This window comes from Microcaecilia unicolor, chromosome 6, assembly GCF_901765095.1.
Source record: "Microcaecilia unicolor chromosome 6, aMicUni1.1, whole genome shotgun sequence".
NCBI classification, from domain to species: Eukaryota; Metazoa; Chordata; class Amphibia; order Gymnophiona; family Siphonopidae; genus Microcaecilia; species Microcaecilia unicolor.
The window spans coordinates 64870922-64893358 of NC_044036.1; the positions used below are offsets into that span (position 1 = coordinate 64870922).

Sequence of the window (22437 nt, forward strand, 5' to 3'; positions counted from 1 at the left end):
GCAGAGGGAGGACACCTACTTGACACTAGAAGAAGGGGGAAGAGGAGAGGAAATTATACCAGTACTTGGGGGAAGGAGGAGGAGGAGAGATGCTGGCCCTTGGTAGGGGGGGGGGGAGAGGGAAGGAAGAGAGATGCTGGTTTGAGGGGAGGGGAAGGGAAAAGAGAGATTTTGGCTTCCAGGGAGGGAGGGAGGGGGAGATAGGAGGGAAGGAAGGAAGAGAGAAGGATCCCAGGGTGGGGATGGGGGACAGGAGGGAAGGAAGAAAGAAGCTGGTCCCCAGAGAGGGAGGCCAAGAAGGAGAGAAGAGAGATGGATAGATGTTGTCCCTGGGAGGTGGGGTATTGAAAAAAGAAGGGAGGAGTGAGGGGAGAAGTTGGAAAGGGGAGGAATATGACAGAGGGGAGATGTTGAACAGGGCAAGAATAAGGACTCAGAGAAGGGCATAGGTGGTCGGTGACTCAGCTGTTTGGGGAGGCAAAAGTGGGTGGGGCTATGATGAGGTTATGGGGCAGGGCTTGGGTGGAGTATGTGGCAAGTGCAACAGAATGGAGCAAATTAAAATCTTTGGAGTGGGGGGCAACACGTGTGTCAGCCAGTTAAAGAACAGTGGGACACTATTGAACACAGTACAGAAGGAGTCCTTCACTTTGTGGATCTGGTGCAGCAGTCTCCCCTGGTCCACTGTTACTCGTGGTTATGTGCACACTGAATACACTCCAGGAATCATATGCCAAAACATAATGCACCAAAATATTGCAATATATTAAACAGAACAATATTTGCAATATTCTAGAAATATATACAAGTACTTTAACACTTAAAGTACTTGCATATAGCCCAGTCAGCCCTAGCTCTCTAGTCCAGCATCTTCCTGTTGGCCACGTGAACAGTGGTGGTCAGCAGCATTGTAAGAAATCTTGTGGTTGATGGCAACTATAAAATGATTTCTTTTTGGTAGGATGCTAAACGGCCACTAGGCTTTAGATTTGCTGGCTTTAGTTTATTGTTGAGTTACCAAATATGTTTGGAATGTTTTGTATATATTAGCTGTATCTAATACTTAGAGAAGTAGTCTGAGAGCCAGGGAAGCCAGGGTTCACATCCCACTAAAAATAGAAATATGTAGAGGAGTAGCCTATTGGTTAGAGCAGCGGGCTGTGAACCTGGCAACCTGGGTTCAATTCCCACTGTAGTTCCTTGTGACCTTGAGCAAGTCACTTAACCCTCCATTGCCCCAGGTACAAAAACTTAGGGAGTCTTTTACTAAGGTGCTCCAACTACCACCCCATTTCCCTCCTACCCTTCCTCTCCAAGATACTTGAACGCGCCGTTCACAGCCGTTGTCTTGATTTCCTCTCCTCTCATGCCATTCTCGATCCACTCCAATCCGGATTTCGCCCCCTACACTCGACGGAAACGGCACTTTCAAAAGTCTGCAATGACCTGTTCCTTGCCAAATCCAAAGGTCACTACTCCATCCTTATCCTCCTCGACCTATCCGCCGCTTTTGACACTGTCAATCATAACTTACTTCTCGCCACACTGTCCTCACTCGGGTTCCAGGGCTCTGTCCTCTCCTGGTTCTCCTCTTATTTCTCCCACCGTACCTTCATTCTCAGGGTTCTTCCTCCACCCCCATCCCGCTCGCTGTTGGAGTTCCTCAGGGATCCGTCCTTGGACCCCTTCTTTTCTCAATCTACACCTCCTCCTTGGGTTTTCTAATCTCCTCCCATGGGTTCCAATATCATCTTTATGCTGATGACACCCAGCTTTATCTCTCCACACCAGACATCACTGCAGAAACCCAGGCTAAAGTATCGGCCTGCTTAGCCGACATTGCGACCTGGATGTCCAACCGCCACTTGAAACTGAACATGGGCAAGACCGAGCTTATTGTCTTCCCTCCCAAACCCACTTGTCCTCTCCCTCCACTCTCTATCTCTGTCGATAACACCCCCATTGTCCCCGTATCATCTGCCCGCAACCTCGGGGTCATCTTCGACTCCTCCCTCTCTTTCTCTGCGCATATCTAGCAGATAGCCAAGACCTGTCGCTTCTTCCTCTATAACATCAGCAAAATTCGCCCCTTCCTGTCTGAGCACACCACCCGAACTCTCATCCATTCTCTCATTACCTCTTGCTTTAACTACTGCAACCTACTCCTCACTGGCCTCCCACTTTGCCATCTATCCCCCCTTCAGTCCATTCAAAACTCTGCTGCACGTCTTATCTTCCGCCTGAACCGGTACACTCATATCACCCCTCTCCTCAAGTCACTTCACTGGCTTCCGATCAGGTACCGCATACAGTTTAAGCTTCTCCTTTTAACCTACAAATGTACTCGATCTACAGCCCCTCCCTACCTCTCTACCCTCATCTCCCCTTACATTCCTACCCGTAACCTCCGCTCTCAAGATAAATCCCTCCTTCTCCACCACCGCCAACTCCAGGCTCCACCCTTTCTGCTTCACCTCACCCCATGCCTGGAACAAATTCCCTGAGCCCATATGCCAGGCCCCCTCCCTGCCCATCTTCAAAGCCTTGCTAAAATCCCACCTCTTCAATGTCGCCTTCGGCACCTAACCACCATACCTCTATTCAGGAAATCTGGTCTGCCCCTACTTGGCATTTCGCCCATTAGATTGTAAGCTCCTTAGAGCAGGGACTGTCCTTTTCTTAATCTGTATAGCGCTGCGTAACCCTTGTGGCGCTCTAGAAATGTTAAGTAGTAGTAGTAAGGTGTGCTGACGTTTTTAGCGCTCTAAAAATAGGTGCGCGCTAAACACTAAAGACGCCCGGCTACTCCACTCTCTACCAAGATAGTGACAGTAGGATTTTTTTTCGAAAACGTGCAACTGAAACTCCAGAGACCACTGCAGCATTATCCAGTTAGTGCTGGAGCAGTCTGGGGGGGGGGGGGGGGGTGAAGTCAGGGTGAAGCTGGGAGTTCTTTGATGCACTGTTGATATTCAGCATAAAAGTTGTCCTAAGTTAACCAGGTAGCCATCAAGCTACCACTGTTGAATATCAGCAGTACCCAGATAACTCCCTACAGGCCACTGACTGCTAGGATATTCAGTGCCAGTATCTGGATAGGGTCCATCAATTAATATCTGGGCACAGAAAATCCTGCCAAATGAATCTGATTGATTTTCTTTGACTGGGTGACCAAAGAACTGGATGAAGGACATGCGCTAGATGCCAGACCCTATTTAAACATACCTCTGCCTGCATAGGACGCTCTAGTGTTATCTCCTTCAGCAGTGAGCTTACCTTGTCTCCACGTATTCTGTGCCTGTGGCACAGGGTGAATTCTCTGTTGTTTGGTTGCTATCTTTTCCCTTGGTCTGTGTTCGTTCTGTGAGTCTGTGTTTGGGTTCCAGTTCGGCCTTGTGGTGTGCTGGGCTTTGTGGCCGTTTTTACTGTGTGGCGTGAGCTTGGTCCGCCCTAGGCACAAGGGCTCATGACCAACCTAACAATTAAATTGTTGTGCTGTGGACTCTGAAGGTAACAAAGCAAAATGTTAGCATTGAGCTCCAGATGATACTTCATATAGATTCCAAAATGAGGCAAGAGACATTGGGAAGGCTCCACTTTTAATCTCAAGGCCTTAGAGACAGTTAAACACCAATTCAGGCTATGTATGCTAAATCCACCATATATTTTACACAACATTGCTCCCCCCCCCCCCCCCCCCATTTATTTGAATGTCTGCTAGAGCCACATAATATATACCTGCCTTGTTTTTAGGTATATTTTCTTTTATAATTTCATTGCAGTATTACAAATTTGTACTCAGACATGCCATTTTTGTTGATATTTAAGAATAAAAATGTCATAGAAAGATTTTTGTCTTTTCCTAATTAAAAAGTTCAACTTGAATTTACAGGCAGGTGATTGGATTTACAATCTTTGCAACAAACACACGTTAACCCAAGTTTTAAGTATGACTGTGACATCTCGACCAGCAATACCTGATGTACCTCCAGTGACTGTAAATGCCCACATGAACAAAGACACAAATAATTTCCCTAACCCAATGGTAGTTTATGCAGAAGTTAGTCAAGGGTTTTTACCTGTTCTTGGGGCAAATGTGACAGCTATCATTGAACCAGCAGTTGGAAACCCAGTCACCCTGGAACTTGATGATAATGGTGCAGGTAAGAACAACCCTCTAATCAATAGCAAAGTTAATCTATTTTTTTAAGTGTTTCAAAATTTTGAAAAAGTGTTGTAGATGAATTATCTGGCTGTCTATTTCTCTGTTTCCAGCATTGGTTCTCAAGAGAGTGAGATGATTAGCAATAGTCTGCATCACAATAGACCAATGTTTTTGAATAAATCTCTATGTAACTCTGGTCTGACCACAAGTTCTGGGCACCAGCTAGCTCTTTGGGTCAGGTACCCAAAATCAGGGCCACAAACAAAAGTTCTGTTATCAATGAGCTGGGTGCAGGCTGGTGCCAGGCTTGATCCTGGCACATATTTCTTTACCAGTCTGTGAGTAAATTGACTTTACTCGCACTCCAATGAAACTCTCCACACTAGGTTTTATGTTAAACTCAAAACTCAACTTCACTGAAATGCTGCAACAGGCAGATATCCAAACTTCATATTTTTTCTTTAACATATTCGCTTTGCTGAAAGAGGTTTTTGTGCCAGTACAACATTTTTGGTATAAAGTTCTAACTACTAAATTAATAGTCTCTTTATAAATCCTAGGATATTTACATATTTACAGCTTCCACTAGTCCTCCAGTACCCCATCCTTTCTGGCAGAACAATCCAAGGCTGTGGCTTCCCACTCTTTCTGGGGCAAGCTGTCCTGCTGGGGTTTTACCCAGGTGCCAGACCCACTCAGGATCAGACCTCCCTCCATACTACTCCTACAAAGGTGTACTTCTTTGAGCCGCCCCCTCTGGCACCCAGCAGGCTCTTCCTGTTCTGCTTCCGGGGGAGGGGGGTTAACCCTTTCTACCCACCAGCAGCTGTCCTCACAGTTACTACATTTATTAACAGCAACTACTCCTTTGTTCAGCTTTAGGTTATTGGACCTGATCAGAATACCCCCTCTCCTCACAGGTCCTTTTGGGTGTGAAGGCAACCAAAGACCATGTGCTCTCTAATCCTATCACTTTATAACCTGTCAACTCCACCCCAACTATGACACCCGTTGCCATTTATTGTCTCTTAAACCTCCCTCTGGGCTGGGCTCGTCATCTTCCCACTCATGCTGATCTCCCTCCCTCCAGTGAAGCTGGAGAGTTCTACACCAGTTCTAGTAATTCCCTGGGGAAATCCTCAAACCAATCTACCAGGGGATTACATCTAGGTTTATTGGTCATATTTGGGGCCAATATTCAGCACTGTGCTGAGTGGCAAAGTTAGCTGGACATCCAGTTAGCTTTCGGACAGCCACATGACTGGTTCTGATATTGAGTACTGCCTGGCTGAACTCAAGCTGTGCCCTCAGAATGCCTCCAGCACCACCTCTTCGGTATTAGCTAAATTTTGTTCCATCAACAAGTTAGATAAATAAATTGTAAACCCTCTGAGAATGGTGTGATTTTTTAAAATGTTTGTCCATGTATTTTATGTTTTGTATTTCTGCATGCTATATTTTTTCAAGTACTAAAGGCACATTGCAGCCATTAAAGTACTATGGTTTGGCATCTTTATTTTCTTTCCTTTTTTTTTTTTTGTTATTAATGTCCATGCCAAATAGTACCAGCAGAGGGAGAAAGAGAAAAAATAAGCTCAGAGCTGACTTCCCTTCCCGTTTAGGATTCTGGTGCTGCCTTCAGCTACAATATTTCTCTGTTTCTAGCCAATAGTGCAGACATACAGCTTGGTGAAGCAACTAAGAGTAGGCTGCTCCCAGGAAAGCTGTAAGACCAGGTCTTGGAACTGATTTCCCTTCTCGCTTGGGAACTGATTCAGTTGAGATGTGAGTTTCTACACTAGTGGGTCTCTGGCACCTATTGATTCCCGTTGACTTTCACCCTTGGTGGGTCTGACAGCAAGAGCTATTGACAGCAGACTTTCCTTCTATTATTGGAGAGAATCAGGGAGGAAGTAAGGTTTTCAAAAAAAAAAAGGATTTCAGTGTACCCTCTTCCTAGAGTGTCTTCTAGCCTCCTATGGAGCTGTGTCCAATTTGGATTTGGCTAGGGTGTCTGAAGTGATCATATTGCCTCCTCTCCTTCCACGTGCTTCCAATGTCTGTGGAAAAAGCGAGAGCTCTGTGCCACAAGTAAGCCATGGTTGCTCAGCATATCAACTGATGTATTTGGCCCGTCTTGTGAGAAGGCAGGCAGGTGCCAAGCTGTTTATTGTGAACCATGGAGGATCAGTACCCAAACAAAAGAGGACTGTGTAGTGGACCTGTATTAGAGTTTGAAGCCTCTGTGAGTTCAGTTTATGGAGGAGGCATTATTTTCCCTTTGGGGGATCTATCACTTCAAATGGAGAGATTGGGGTAAGGGGGAAAACTACAACTCTAACAGAAGAGAGACTCCAGCTTGCTACATGTGACACAGTCACAGAAGTTCCCTTGCAGTTTTCCTGGATAGGATAGGTAACCCTTTTTCCATTTTTAACTACTCTTCTATCTAGCTCAGCCATCTGACCTATGATCCTGATTAGTCCTAGAACCCAGTATGTGGTGCACTCAGGGCCTGATCAGTAGGTGTCAGTGTTGTATGATATCTAGGAATTCCTCATAAGGTCTACAAGTGATGCTGTGCTGCATCCCTCCACAAGGCCATGACAACAAACAGGTAAGATGAGTAATCACCTAGCAGGGCCCCAAGCTGAGGGAGTGATAAAAATCTGGGCAAGACGCATGACACCAGCATTCTTCTGTCTTTTGCCTGTCTATCCCTGACCATTTGCATTTGCACCCCCAGCCCATTAGTCTTACCCTGCCCCTCCAGGAACTGCACAACCTGCGTGGGATCCTTTCTTCTCTTCCCCAACATCTACAGTATAAGCATTCCAAAGGAAAATTAGGAGAGGACCAGCCTGCCCCAACATGGGGTGGGAGCTGCACAGCCATCTAAGGGGGTGGGGCTAAGTGCTAGAGGGAAGTGGGATTCTGAGCTGAGGAACATTGTTCCCAGTGCGCCATGCAGCTTAATAACAGTCTAGCCTAAGAAGCACATTACAAACTTGTTTATGTAGTTATATATTTATTAATATTTAGGGGCCCTTTTACTAAGGTGTGCTCAGCCCTAATGCAGGCTTATTATGCTTAAAAAGGCTCCACCTGTGTGATGCAAGTGCAGCACAGATCCTTTCTGATGGCTGCTGACACAGATGCTTAAGCTAGAAGGATCAAAGGCCAAGCCCAGCAGCAGACAGACAGGTCTGGATCAGACCAAAGGTATAGGTAGGCTTCAAACAAGCAAAGTCAGTAACAGACAGGCAGGAACACTAGAACAAGACAGGGCAACAGTGGCGTTCCGTGCTTGGCTGACACCCGGGGCGGATCGCCACTGCGCACACCCCCCCCCCCCGGGTGCAGTGCAACACGTCACCCCCCCTGGCGTGAACCCCCCGGCGCAGCACCTCTCACTCCCCCCCCCCCCCCATCCAACAGTCCCCACCTGCCTATGTGCACCCGGCACCTCGAATCTGCAGCGCTGCTGACTGTAAAAGAAGAAAACCGTCTCGTTGTTGGCCCTTCACTCACTGAGTCCCGCCCTCTGATGTAACTTCCTATTTCCTCGAGGGCAGGACACAGTGAGTGAAGGGCCAACGACGAGACGGTTTTCTTCTTTTATAGTCAGCAGCGCTGCAAATTCGAGGTGCCGGGTGCATATAGGCAGGTGGGGACTGTCGGATGGGGGGGAGTGAGAGGCGCTGCGCCGGGGGGGTCCATGACAGGGGGGTGCCGTGCCACACCGGGGGGGGGGGATGGACGGAGCACCCCCCTACCCGTTGACACCCGGGGCGGACCGCCCCCACCGCCCCGCCCTTGCTATGCCACTGCAGGGCAAGAACAGGCTGGCAGGAACACTGGAACAAGGCTGGACAGGAACAGGCTGGCAAGAACACTGGAACAAGACAGGGCAGGAACAGGCTGGCAGGAATACTGGAATAAGGCTGGGCAGGAACAAGTTGCCAGGAACACTAGAACAAGGCAGGCAGGAACACTGGAACAAGGCTGGGCAGCCACAGAAGTCAGCAAGACACCAGAAAACCTGTTGCCAAGGCACTGGTTGAGTCAAGTGTAGAGAACTTTCTGAAATACCTAGTCAGGATATGATGTCATCAGTCAGCGCCACCTGGCAGGGCTATAAAAAAGAAGTGCCAAGTTCCAGGAAGCAGAAAAGATTCCTCAGACACAAAAGACTGCTAGACATAGGACATTTCAAGAAATAGGTTAGGGGCTTGACAGTGCTAAAGTGTCCTGTGCAATTTCCCTGGTTGCACGCGAAAATTGTGTGCTATTTGTTTTTTTAATACTTTTTTTGGAGAGGGTGCCTTGGGCAGGGAACTGCTATCTAGCTGGCATGTTCACATTAGCACACACTAACTGGTTAATGTGAGGTTAAGGCGGGAAGCCTTAGTGTCTCCTAAATATGAGGTGGTAAGTGCTCCCATGTTAACTATTTGAAGTTGCCATGTGTAAATGACATTAGTGCACTACCTGCAAATCAAAAAGTGTAAAATGCCATATTTTCCTGCCATGGTAAAAATGAGCTTAGTCCCATGTTAGGATGCACTAAACCCATTTTTTTACCACAGTTTAGTAAAATGGCCCCTTAATTATTTAATTGATTATTTGTTTCATTACCTTTTTTTTTTACTTATTTAGTAAATACCTTAATTATTTAAGGGCCCTTTTACTAAAGCTTAGCATGCACTAATGGACATTAGCATGCACTAAGTGCCACATGGTCCATAGGTATAAAATAGGACATGCAGCATTTAACACATGCTAATCAGGGCCGGTGTTAGGAGTGGGAAAACAGGGCAAGCGCCCTGGGCCCCCATGTCATTGGGGGCTCCAAACCTGTCTAAAGTTGAAAGAGGGACAATATGCAAGCAAGCTTTGGGGCCCCCTCCCTAGCGTCTGCCCTGGACCCCATCAGGTCTAGCACCTGCTCTGGTGCTAATTCCATTAGCGCATGCTAAGCTTTAGTAAACGGACCCTTTAGGGGTCCTTTAACTAAGGCGTGCTAACAGATTTAGGGTGCACTAATGACTAGCATGCTCTAAATAAGATGCCTATTCTTATGGGTGTCTTATCATTTAGCCTGCGCTAAATCTGTTAGTGCACCTTAGTAAAAGGACCTATTAATTATTAATTAATTTGATTAATTATTTAATTGAACATAATTGTATCCCACACTACTGCTTTAAGCAGCTTGCAATAAAAACACATAAAAATAATAAAACACTGAGGTTAATATAATACAAACTAGGTAGAAATGGTGCTTTTGAAATGTTTATCCTGAAGCATTTTTAGTAATCCGAATATTTTTTCAAGTCACAACTTATATTAACTGGTTCATCAAAATACTATTACTATTTTACTCTATGTGATAATTATTTTATCATTCCAAGGTGCTGATATCGCCAAGAATGATGGTATCTATTCAAAATATTTTACTGCTTACAGTGGAAATGGCAGATACAATTTAAAAGTGCGTGTTCAAGGAAAAGATAAGATTACAAAACGTGGATTTAGATTACAGCACCATGCCTTATATATACCAGGATATGTGGAAAATGGTAAGAACATTTTTAAAAACTGGATAACAGGTAAAATGCATGAGAAAATAAGGATGGGAGGAAGGTGATGAGAATGGTATGTGGCGGTGCAGGGTGAGAAGAAGGCCAGGCATTGGGGGAGGGGGGAAGCGGTAAAGGGGCAAAGAAGGAAGCCAGCAGTGGGGTGGGGTAGGGAAAGAAGACATGAGCCTAAGGAAAAGAGAACACCCAGGATCAGTCTAGAAACTAATACCCAGATTTTTAGAAATAGTAAGTGTAGATGTTTATTTTTTTAGGCCATTAGGTGCCTCTGCAGGCTACTAAAACCAGGTGTTGGTGTTTTTTACAGCTCAAAAATTCACTTAGCATATTTTTTGTTGATTCATATTAATGAGGCTTAATTCAAGTTTGTGTCAAGCTTGTAAATGTCTTTATTGAAAATTAATAACAATATAAAAATAAAAAGCCTCAGCTTTGAGTTCCTCCTAGCACAGTCCTCCCACAGCCCCAGGACTCTTTTTCTGAGAAATACTTATCAGAAGCCCTCCTTAAAAGATTTTCTCCAGGACAGCTTCCAACATTCTCAGGCCTCCCAGCACTCTTTCCCCTATATACTTCCAGCACAGCCCATGCACCCATCTAAACCCCAGTACAAATGCTGTTCTTGTTCCACGCTTCCAGGTCCAAACCCTGCATTCTTTTCCTAAGCACAGATAGACTCTGCATTCCCCAGAACATCTCAGGCACTTTGTCCCTAATACCTCCAGGCATGGACACCCAGAGATGCCAAGTTAGCCAGTTCCAGGCTGGAGACTTTTTGGCCAATCCTACTTTTGAATTTATATCCAAAAACAGTGTGGAATTTGTAGTGCCTGATCTTGTCCATTGAAATCAGTGCTGCAAGTCCCAAAATGCACCAGAATAGGGTGGTCAGAAATCCAAGGCTATCCCAAAATCACCAGCCTGGAACCGAGTAGATTGGCATCTCTGGACCCACTACTCTTTTCCTCATTACAGACCCTGAAAGTCCTCACTATACATCAAGCACAGCCATTGCGCTTTTCCTAAGCACTGCCTCTGCACCTATTTCCCCTTAAAATCCAATACAGATAGGGTGCACAATTTTTTCACGGATAATAACTGGAGACTATGATAACTTGGAGCTTGATAATTAAATGCAGGGCCCTGTACTCACACACACATTCTTCTTCACTGCCCATAAATAACCTCTAATCATCTTTTTACTCTCCTTGTATGTACTGCAACTAAATTCTCATAGATAAACTAATCATTTTTGAAATTCCAAAAGTTGCATAATTTTACACATTCTTCTACAACCTACGTAACTACAAAGAGATGAAGTATTGCTTGCTTTCCAGGGAATGAGGAGTGGCCTAGTGGTTAGGGTGGTGGACTTTGGTCCTGGGGAAGTGAGTTTGATTCCCTGCACAGGCAGCTCTTTGTGACTCTGGGCAAGTCACTCCATTGCCTGCCATGAGTGGGAAAGCACGGGGTACAAATGTAACTAAAATAAATAAAAATATTCATATGCTTCTTATAGAACACTTGCCTGCAGCAGGAACACAAAAAATAATGGACCCAATATTCAAAATAATTTAACAGTTAGTTAAATTTTGCTGAGTGGTCAGGAGAGGATATTCATTGACACTTACCCAGGCAATTCTGCTGAATATCCCCTCTGTCTACCGTGGCAGTCTTCAGAATCTGGGCAGAGCTGTTTTAATTTTTACCTGGGGTCCAGGGGAGTCTCAATAGCAAACTATGGACTTTTCCTCCAGAAACTTGTCCAAACCATTTTTAAACCAAGATACGCAAACCACTGTTACCACATCCTCCGACAAAGAGTTCCAGAGCTTAACCATTCGTTGAGTGAAAAAATATTTCCTCCTATTTGTTTTAAACGTATTTCCATGTAACTTCCTTGAGTGTCCCCTAGTCTTTGTACTTTTGGAATGAGTAAAAAATTGATTTACGTCTACTCATTCCACACCACTCAGGATTTTGTAGACCTCAATCATATCAGGCGTGGGGTGAGGCGAGACAGAAGGGGCGGAGCCTGGAGTTGGAGGTGGTGGAGAAGGGTACTGAAAGGAGGGATTTGTCTTGAGAGCGGAGGTTACGGGTAGGGACGTAAGGGGAGATGAGGGTAGAGAGGTACGGAGGGGCCGCAGATCGAGTGCATTTGTAGGTGAGTAAGAGAAGCTTGAACTGTATGCGGTATCCGATTGGGAGCCAGTGAAGTGACTTGAGGAGAGGGGTGACATGAGTATATCGGTTAAGGCGGAAGATAAGACGTGCGGCAGAGTTCTGGATGGACTGAAGGGGAGATAGATGGCTACGTGGGAGGCCGGTCAGGAGTAGGTTGCAGTAGTCAAGGCGAGAGGTAATGAGAGAGTGGATGAGAGTTCGGGTGGTGTGCTCGGAGAGGAAGGGGCGAATTTTGCTAATGTTATAGAGGAAGAAGCGACAGGTCTTGGCTATCTGCTGGATGTGCGCAGAAAAGGAGAGGGAGGAGTCGAAGATGACACCGAGGTTGCGGGCAGATGAGACGGGGACGATGAGGGTGTTATCAACTGAGATAGAGAGTGAAGGGAGAGGGGAAGTGGGTTTGGGTGGGAAAACAATAAGTTCAGTCTTAGACATATTCAGTTTCAGGTGGCGGTTGGACATCCAGGCAGCAATGTCGGATAAGCAGGCCGAGACTTTGGCCTGGGTATCCGCAGTGATTTGTGGTGTGGAGAGATAAAGCTGGGTGTCGTCGGCATAAAGATGATAGTGAAAACCATGAGAAGAAATCAGGGAGCCTAGGGAAGAGGTGTAGATTGAGAAAAGAAGGGGCCCAAGGACAGATCCCTGAGGAACTCCAACAGAGAGCGGGATAGGGGAGGAGGACGCACCATGAGAGTGTACTCTGAAGGTACGATGGGAGAGATAAGAGGAGAACCAGGAGAGGACAGAGCCCTGGAACCCAAGGGAGGACAGTGTGTCAAGAAGTAGGTTGTGATTGACAGTGCCAAAGGCGGCGGAGAGGTCGAGGAGGATGAGGATGGAGTAGTGACCTTTGGATTTGGTGAGGAATAGGTCATTGCAGACTTTAGATAGTGCTGTTTCTGTTGAGTGTAGGGGGCGAAAGCCGGATTGAAGTGGATCAAGGATGGCATGAGAGGAGAGAAAAGCAATACAGCGGCTGTGAACGGCGCGTTCAAGTATCTTGGAGAGGAAGGGTAGGAGGGAAATGGGGCGGTAGTTGGAGGGACAGGTAGGGTCAAGTGATGGTTTTTTGAGGAGTGGAGTGACCACAGCATGCTTGAAGGTGTCCGGGACAGATGCAGTGGAAAACAGATCTCGATCCTATGTGAGCTAAAACTACTGCCCAGTTTCAAACTTATCCTTTCTTTCTAAAGTTGTTGAATCAGTGAGGATCTGTTGTGAAAGTGGGAGTAAGGAGAAATCCTCCAGGTAAGGGTCACAATGAGATCTCTCATGTTAAAAACAGCAGCACAAAGTGAAAACCCATGCTAGCTGCTTAATGCAGATATGGGCAGGAGCTGGGTGTGACCCGGCAGAGTGGACTTAAAGGAAATTAATACCACCAATAGCGCAGTTGTGACTGTTGGGGAGAGGGATCAGAATGAAGGGTGATGCTAGTGGCCAAAAAATTGGATAGTTGGTTATCCTACCCCACGTGTCTTCAGTAGTAGTTGGGGCCTGTTTGAGACCTTGACTGCATCATCAGCAGTGTGACCTTTAGAAGAAGCATGGACTGGGGTCTGGGAAGAGAGAGTGCATATGCACTGGCTCAGTCTTTATCCCATGCTTCTTCTGAGGATCTCACTGCCGATGCCATGACTATTGAAAAAGTCTACAGGGCACGGAAAGGTCATGGTATACTTTATCTGTTAAAACTGGTAAACTCAGTTTTGACATCATGGTTTTATCAGGGTTTATTGATTTTAACTGATAATTAGAAGCCCTAGCTAGAGCATAAAATAAGGCTATCAACTGGATCCAGATTCACAGGACAGGTTTGATCTAGTCCTGGGTTTACCCCATTACATTATAGCTCTAATTTCCCCATTGCATTCCATAAGAAATGCAAGACTACAAGTCCCAGCATGCACTGGGGTAAACCCAGGACTGCATCAACCCTGTCCTGCAAATCTGGATCCAGTTGGCAGTCTTAGTGTAAAACCTAAAGTAATACCAAATCTGGGGAAATGTATCATTCTTTGTACATATATTGTTAGGAAAAAATGGCTCCTCAAAAATGTTGACGATCAGGCCCTTCCTGTAATAATCAGCTAATGCCCTGGCATCAGAGGCCTATTTGCATGGGCTGGGCAAAGTTTGAACTGTAGTTTGATTACTGGCAGAAAAATAAAAAGAAAAAAGAAGGAGGAACGAGAAGATGTGAAGCAAAGAAAATATATGTAATAACTGAGTGATTCAATATTAGGAAGGTGAACTTTTTTTTTCCAGGTAAAATCCAAATGAACCCAACAAGACCAACAGTTAGTGATGATGACATTCAGGTGAACCTAGGAAGTTTCAGCAGAACTGCTTCAGGAGGTTCATTCGTGGTGGCTAATGTTCCAGCTGGTCCCCTACCAGATGTGTTTCCACCTTCAGACACTACTGACCTGGAAGCTAACATTGCAGAAAATAATATTGTTTTGTCATGGACAGCACCAGGGGACAATTTGGATGTGGGACAAGGTATGGTTGATGCTAATAATTAATTAATAATGCTAGTAAATGTAAAATAAATATATTTACATATCCAGTTGGTTAGTGCACTCTCCAAGGCAGCATGCTGATATTTCAATACATCAGAATACGACAAAGACTGACTTGTAATAAGTAACAGATATGCGGGTGATTGTCACAACATTGTCGTACAGCAACAGTGATGCCAAAGCCCTACATAAATACATGCATAAGCCAAACAGAGAGTGATTTCATGGTGTGAGCCAGTAGAGATGCCTACCAGACCAGACCATCTGTCATTTTTTCAGCCATTACAAATATCCAGTTTTTATCATAATCCATTTGTGGACTTACATTTGCAGTGAAGATAAGTGGGAAGGGAGAACACTTCATAAATCTATTAATGTTTTTTCACCTTTGAATTGTTACTGTGTTGAAAGCACTTTGTTTATTTCTGCCTACTGGTTATCTGCTATGAACCAGAGACAATCTCCCACACTACTGCTTCTAACCACAGTGGGATAAATATTCAGCCGGCAGTGGTCAGTGTTTTTTTTTAAAGGCTGACCATGGCCAGCTAAATTAGGGCCAGATATTCAGTGCTGGACCATGTGCAGGCCCCAGCACTGAATATCCGGGTCTAGTTTGCCCAATGCAAGGTGCCGGACCTTATGCGGGTCCCGGCCAATATTCAGCTGGAGACCGCATAAGACAATTATACGAGCCCAGGCTGATTATCAGCTGGGACCTGCTTAACTTTTGTTTTACTTTTTCCTCCAAACCCCGCCCTCCCCAAAGCAACCCCTTCCTTCCATGAAGCAGCCCCCCTCTCCCCAGTCCACCACCATTCAGAAGCAGCAGTGGCGGTGCTTCAGCTGGTGAGGTTTGGGGACCCCCGCCAGCCAAAGCATGTGCGGCAGCAGTGGTGGGTGGGGGTGGCAGGGTGGTGGAGGGTAGGGGGTGGCAAGGCAGCGGTGGGGGGTGGCGGGGAGCAAACCAAAATGTGCCCCCTCACTTTGGGCTCTAGCCCCCTCCCACCTCGAGGTCTGGCTACGCCCCTGACCAGGGGTGGGACATAGTGCATCAGGTGTCAGGTTTTTGTCTTAAAGGTTTGGCAGTCCTAGTGCCCATCCATCCTGCCTATGGCCTACCCAAAAACTGCTATGGCTACATAACTGGTTTAACTTTTAAATAGTGGCTGCATCGCTGGATATCAATCTCATGATTTTTTAATTTGGTGTTTACAAAGCTGACTTTTGGTGGAAAATCCATCAATTTAGATAAATTTGTGGTATGACAACTGTACTTGTGTTGCCAAAGTAATACATTTACTGGTAGGGAAAAAAAGACAAAAGAAGGTAATTTACAAAGTAATAGCAACAACTGTCAAATGAAGTTATATACAGGGAGGTTGACAACAAGACCAATTCCCAGGTTCTGGTCCTGGTTTGAACTCTGGGTTTTCTGTATTTGTGAAGGGTGCCTCCACAGATATGTACAGTAGGACGCCAATTATCTGGACTAATCTCAGAGGAGGGCAGTCTGGATAATCATAAATCCAGATGACTGGATGAATCTTCTAGAAAAGATCGGACCTACTTCTTTGAAAAGAGCACACATTCTGAGCATTGTATGTCAAACATTATTTTTTATTTTCAATAATAAATGGGGAAGAAAATACCAAACTACAGTACAGTACTGTATTTGTAGTACATACACTACCGTATTTTTATTTAAAAAGGAAATAATTCTTAATTGCTTCAGTGCCGATTTTTGTTTCTGTACTGCAAGATCACGTGGAGGGGAATAATTGAATGCGCCAGCGAAATAGATCGCCGGCGATCTATTTTGGCAGTGGCGTAACAGCTGGCCAGAACCGTATTATCAAAAAGATGGCCGGCCATCTTTTTTTTCGATAATACGATTTAGACCGGCCAAATGCCTTGGATGTCGCTGGGTTTGAGATGGGCGGTTTTGTTTTTCAGCGATAATGGAAAAAAATGTCGGCCATCTCCAACCCGGCGACATCCAAGGCATTTGGTCATGGGAGGAGCCAGCATTTGTAGTGCACTTACATGCCAGGACACCAACTGGGCACCCTAGGGGTCAGTGTGGTGGACTTCAGAAACAGCTCCCAGATGCATAGCTCCCTTACTTTGGGTGCTGAGCCCCCCCCCCCCAAAACCCCTACCCACAAATGTTCACCCATTAAAAGTGCTCCAGGGACCTGTACACACTCAGGCCTCTAGGACTTGTTGCTGCTGTATAACCTTGGCACAGCAGTTGACACCTGAAGACTAATGTCTTTGAAAAAGTGCTTTATTTGAATAAGCACGTTTACTCACAGTTAACTGCAGATCAGAGGTTGTGCCCCATTGGCAAAGAGTCTCCCTGATACTGAGATTAGCAGTAGGTCCGAGCTGGCAGAATGCTGTACAATGCCCTCTTTCAGCAACATTCAAGGTAATAACGTTCTCCGAGGACAAGCAGGCTGCTTGTTCTCACGACTGGGTTGACGTCCACGGCAGCCTCCACCAACCGGAACAAAACTTTGCGGGCGGTCCCGCACGCAGGGTACGCCCACCGCGCATGCGCGGCCGTCTTCCCGCCCGTGTGCGACCGTTCCCGCACAGTCTTTTCTTTTCCACGCTGGAGAGAGCCGCGTTCGTCTCTCTCTCTGTCAGCCCCGGAAACCAGATTGCGCTTTAGCCGCGAATTTTCTCTTTTTTCGTTGTTCTCCGTTTTTTTCTATTTAGTTTCTTAAAAAAAAAAAAAAACGCTGAACTTTGTTTTTCCCTCGTCTCTTAGCGGGGGTGTCGCGTTGCGGCCTTGTGGCCGCGCGATCGATTTATTTTCGAGGTGTGAATTTTACCGCCACCATCGACGACTTTGACTTCGCCGACGCGATTTTTCCGTCGATGTCCTCGAAGGTCCCGAGTGGATTTAAAAAGTGTGGTCGGTGCGGCCGGCATATCTCGCAGACCGACACTCACGCTTGGTGCCTCCAGTGCCTCGGGCCGGAGCACGATACCAAGACGTGTACCTTGTGTCTCGGTCTCCGGAAACGGACACAGGTAGCGAGGCAAGTTCTTCGGGACCGTCTTTTTGGAACTTGCGCCGGCCCCTCGACGTCGACTTCGACGGCATCGGTATCGACGGCCGGTTCTTCGGTACCAGTATCGATGTCCACGAAATCGGCACCGACGGCATCGACCCCAGGAGCACAGGTCCCGTCGGCCCACCGGCTCTCCTGAGACGGCAGGGGTGAGAGGCCGCGTGGGCAATCGGCCCCGGTCACTCCCTCTACCCAGGGCCCTCGGGACTGAACCCTGTCGGACCCGATCCCTCGAGGCCAAGGGGGATCTACTTCCTCCTCGTCGGTTCCACTGAGCGCCGATGACAGGCACCGCAAGAAGGCGAAGAAGCACCGCCATCGATCGCCTACGACGCATCCGGCTCCCAGCGCCAGGGATGAGTCGACGCCGAGGAAGCGGCAGCGTCGAGAGGAGAGGTCCCCCTCTGTAGTAGAGGTACCGCCACGGCAGGGTGCCAGCACTTCGGTGCAGTCTCCTGGACCCGAACAGCTTCCGGCACCGACACCTCTACCGGCCCCCTCGTCTTTCCCGACAGCGGGCCTGGACGAGTGCCTCCGAGCCATCCTTCCGGGGATCCTGGAAGGGCTGATGCGCCAGACTGTGCCGGTGCCGGGGGTGCTTGCGCCCTCGGCACCGTTGGTGGAGGCGCCGGCGTGCTCTGGCCCGGTGCCTAGGCCTTTGACGCCGACGCCGCTTGCGGCGCCGGTCTCGACTGCCACGCAGGTGGAGTCCCCATCGACGTTGATGGAGGGAGCTTCATCCCCGCCGGCGCGGGAGTCCACCGCTCGACGACGCCACCGAGGTATCGGTGCCTCGAAGTCGAGCCGGGCCCGGTTGAGGACTGAGCTGCAGGAGCTCATGTCCGACACCGAGGAAGAGGCCTCGTGGGGGGAGGAGGAGGACCCCAGATATTTCTCCTCAGAGGAGTCTGTGGGCCTTCCCTCCGACCCCACTCCTTCACCAGAGAGAAAGCTCTCGCCACCTGAGAGTCTCTCCTTTGCCTCCTTCGTTAGGGACATGTCTATTTGCATTCCCTTTCCCGTGGTCTCTGTGGATGAGCCAAGGGCTGAGATGTCGAGGTCCTCGACTATCCATCACCACCTAGAGAGTCCTCCACGGTGCAATTGCATAATGTCCTCAAGGAGACACTGCTTCGGAACTGGTTGAGACCATTATCTAATCCCACCATCCCCAAGAAAGCAGAGTCCCAATACAGAATCCACTCGGACCCAGAGTTAATGCGGCCCCAACTGCCTCATGATTTGGCGGTCGTGGACTCTGCTCTCAAGAGAGCACGGAGTTCGAGGGATACCGCTTCGGCGCCCCCGGGGCGGGATTCTCGCACTCTGGACTCGTTTGGGAGGAAGGCCTACCAATCTTCCATGCTCGTGACCCGCATCCAGTCGTACCAGCTCTACATGAGCATCCACATGCGGAATAATGTGAAGCAACTGGCGGACCTGGTCGACAAGCTCCCTCCGGAGCAGTCCAGGCCTTTTCAGGAAGTGGTCAGGCAGCTGAAGGCGTGCAGAAAGTTCCTGTCCAGGGGTATATATGACACCTGTGACGTGGCATCTCGTGCTGCGGCCCAAGGTATAGTGATGCGCAGGCTCTCATGGCTGCGTGCCTCTGACCTGGACAACCGCACCCAGCAGAGACTGGCCGACGTCCCTTGCCGGGGGGATAATATTTTTGGCGAGAAGGTCGAGCAGTTGGTGGCCCAACTACATCAGCGGGAAACCGCCTCGACAAGCTCTCTCACCGGGCGCCTTCAGCATCCATCTCAGCGGGTGGACGTTTTTCCCGGGCCAGGCAGGCTGCGCCCTACGCCTACAACAAGCGTAGGTACACCCAGCTGGCCCGAAGGCCTCACCAGGCACAGGGACAGTCCCAGCGCGCTCGTTCCCATCAACAGCGTGCGCCTAAGCAGCCCCCTGCGCCTCCACAGCAAAAGCCGGGGACGGGCTTTTGACTGGATCCATGGGAACATAGCCGCCATCAAAGTGTCCGTGCCGGACGATCTGCCAGTCGGAGGGAGGTTAAAACTTTTTCACCAAAGGTGGCCTCTTATAACCTCCGACCAGTGGGTTCTCCAAATAGTGCGGTGCGGATACGCCCTGAATTTGGCCTCCCCTCCACCAAATTGTCCTCCGGGAGCTCAATCCTTCAGCTCCCAGCACAAGCGAGTACTTGCAGAGGAACTCTCCGCCCTTCTCAGCGCCAATGAGGTCGAGTCCGTGCCACCCGGGCAGGAAGGGCAGGGATTCTATTCCAGGTACTTCCTTGTGGAAAAGAAAACAGGGGGGATGCGCCCCATCCTAGACCTGAGAGGCCTGAACAAATTCCTGGTCAAAGAAAAGTTCAGGATGCTTTCCTTGGGCACCCTTCTACCCATGATTCAGAAAGACGATTGGCCATGTTCCCTGGATTTAAAGGACGCATACACTCACATCCCGATACTGCCAGCTCACAGACAGTATCTCAGATTCCGTCTGGCCACACGGCATTTTCAGTATTGTGTGCTGCCCTTTGGGCTCGCCTCTGCCCCACGGGTATTCACCAAGTGCCTCGTGGTGGTTGTGGCGTATCTACGCAAGCTGGGAGTGCACGTGTTCCCATATTTCGACGATTGGCTGGTCAAGAACACCTCGGAGGCAGGAGCTCTCCGGTCCATGCAGTGCACTATTCACCTCCTGGAGCTGCTGGGGTTTGCGATAAATTACCCAAAGTCCCATCTCCAGCCAGTCCAATCTCTGGAATTCATAGGAGCTCTGCTGAATTCTCAGACCGCTCAGGCCTTCCTTCCCGAAGCGAGGGCCAACAACCTCCTGTCCCTGGCTTCCCAGACCAGAGCGTCTCAGCAGATCACAGCTCGGCAGATGTTGAGACTCCTAGGTCATATGGCCTCCACAGTTCATGTGACTCCCATGGCTCGTCTTCACATGAGATCTGCTCAATGGACCCTAGCTTCCCAGTGGTGCCAAGCCACCGGGAATCTAGAGGATGTCATCCGCCTCTCCACCAGTTGCCGCACTTCACTGCTCTGGTGGACCATTCGGACCAATTTGACCTTGGGACGCCCATTCCAAATTCCACAGCCCACGAAAGTGCTGACGACGGATGCGTCTCTCCTGGGGTGGGGAGCTCATGTCGATGGGCTTCACACCCAAGGACTGTGGTCCCTCCAGGAACGCGATCTGCAGATTAACCTCCTGGAGCTCCGAGCGGTCTGGAACGCACTGAAGGCTTTCAGAGATCGGCTGTCCTGCCAAATTATCCAAATTCGGACAGACAATCAGGTTGCAATGTATTACATCAACAAGCAGGGGGGCACCGGATCTCGCCCCCTGTGTCAGGAAGCTGTCGGGATGTGGCGTTGGGCTTGCCAGTTCGGCATGCTCCTCCAAGCCACATACCTGGCAGGCGTAAACAACAGTCTGGCCGACAGACTGAGCAGAGTCATGCAACCGCACGAGTGGTCGCTCCATTCCAGAGTGGTACGCAAGATCTTCCGAGAGTGGGGCACCCCCTCGGTGGACCTTTTCGCCTCTCAGACCAACCACAAGCTGCCTCTGTTCTGTTCCAGACTACAGGCACATGGCAGACTAGCGTCGGATGCCTTTCTCCTCCATTGGAGGACCGGCCTCCTGTATGCTTATCCTCCCATACCTTTGGTGGGGAAGACCTTACTGAAGCTCAAGCAAGACCACGGCACCATGATTCTGATAGCGCCTTTTTGGCCCCGTCAGATCTGGTTCCCTCTTCTTCTGGAGTTGTCCTCCGAAGAACTGTGGAGATTGGAGTGTTTTCCGACTCTCATCTCGCAGAACGACGGAGCGCTGCTGCACCCCAACCTTCAGTCTCTGGCTCTCACGGCCTGGATGTTGAGGGCGTAGACTTCGCTTCGTTGGGTCTGTCTGAGGGTGTCTCCCGTGTCTTGCTTGCCTCTAGGAAGGATTCCACTAAAAAGAGTTACTTTTTCAAGTGGAGGAGGTTTGTCGTTTGGTGTGAGAGCAAGGCCCTAGAACCTCGTTCTTGCCCTGCACAGAACCTGCTTGAATACCTTCTGCACTTATCAGAGTCTGGCCTCAAGACCAACTCAGTAAGGAATCACCTTAGTGCGATTAGTGCTTACCATTCTCGTGTAGAGGGTAAAGCCATCTCTGGAGAGCCTTTAGTCGTTCGATTCATGAGAGGCTTGCTTTTGTCAAAGCCCCCTGTCAAGCCTCCTGCAGTGTCATGGGATCTCAACGTCGTCCTCACCCAGCTGACGAAACCTCCTTTCGAGCCACTGAATTCATGCCATCTGAAGTACTTGACCTGGAAGGTCATTTTCTTGGTGGCAGTTACTTCAGCTCGTCGGGTCAGTGAGCTCCAAGCCCTAGTAGCTCATGCTCCGTATACTAAATTTCATCACAACAGAGTAGTCCTCCGCACTCACCCTAAGTTCCTGCCAAAGGTGGTGTCGGAGTTCCATCTTAACCAGTCAATTGTCTTGCCAACATTCTTTCCCAGACCGCATACCCGCCCTGCTGAAGGTCAGTTGCACACATTGGACTGCAAAAGAGCATTGGCCTTCTACTTGGAGCGGACAAAGCCCCACAGACAGTCCGCCCAATTGTTTGTTTCTTTCGACCCCAATAGGAAAGGGGTCGCTGTCGGGAAACGCACCATCTCCAATTGGCTAGCAGATTGCATTTCCTTCACTTACGCCCAGGCTGGGCTGACTCTTGAGGGTCATGTCACGGCTCATAGTGTCAGAGCCATGGCAGCATCGGTGGCCCACTTGAAGTCAGCCACTATTGAAGAGATTTGCAAGGCTGCGACGTGGTCATCTGTCCACACATTCACATCACATTACTGCCTCCAGCAGGATACCCGACGCGACAGT

At 48.5% G+C, this 22437-nt stretch overlaps 1 protein-coding gene across 1 annotated transcript in view; it reads left to right on the top strand.

Moving 5' to 3' along the window:
- The window catches only part of LOC115472441 (calcium-activated chloride channel regulator 1-like), a 168322-nt gene that overhangs the window by 140907 nt on the left and 4978 nt on the right, over positions 1–22437 (top strand). Inside the window, exons 13-15 of the mRNA XM_030206730.1 lie at positions 3893–4163; positions 9577–9744; positions 14224–14460. Coding sequence (XP_030062590.1) covers positions 3893–4163; positions 9577–9744; positions 14224–14460 — 676 coding nt within the window. The remainder of the gene's footprint in view (positions 1–3892; positions 4164–9576; positions 9745–14223; positions 14461–22437) is intronic.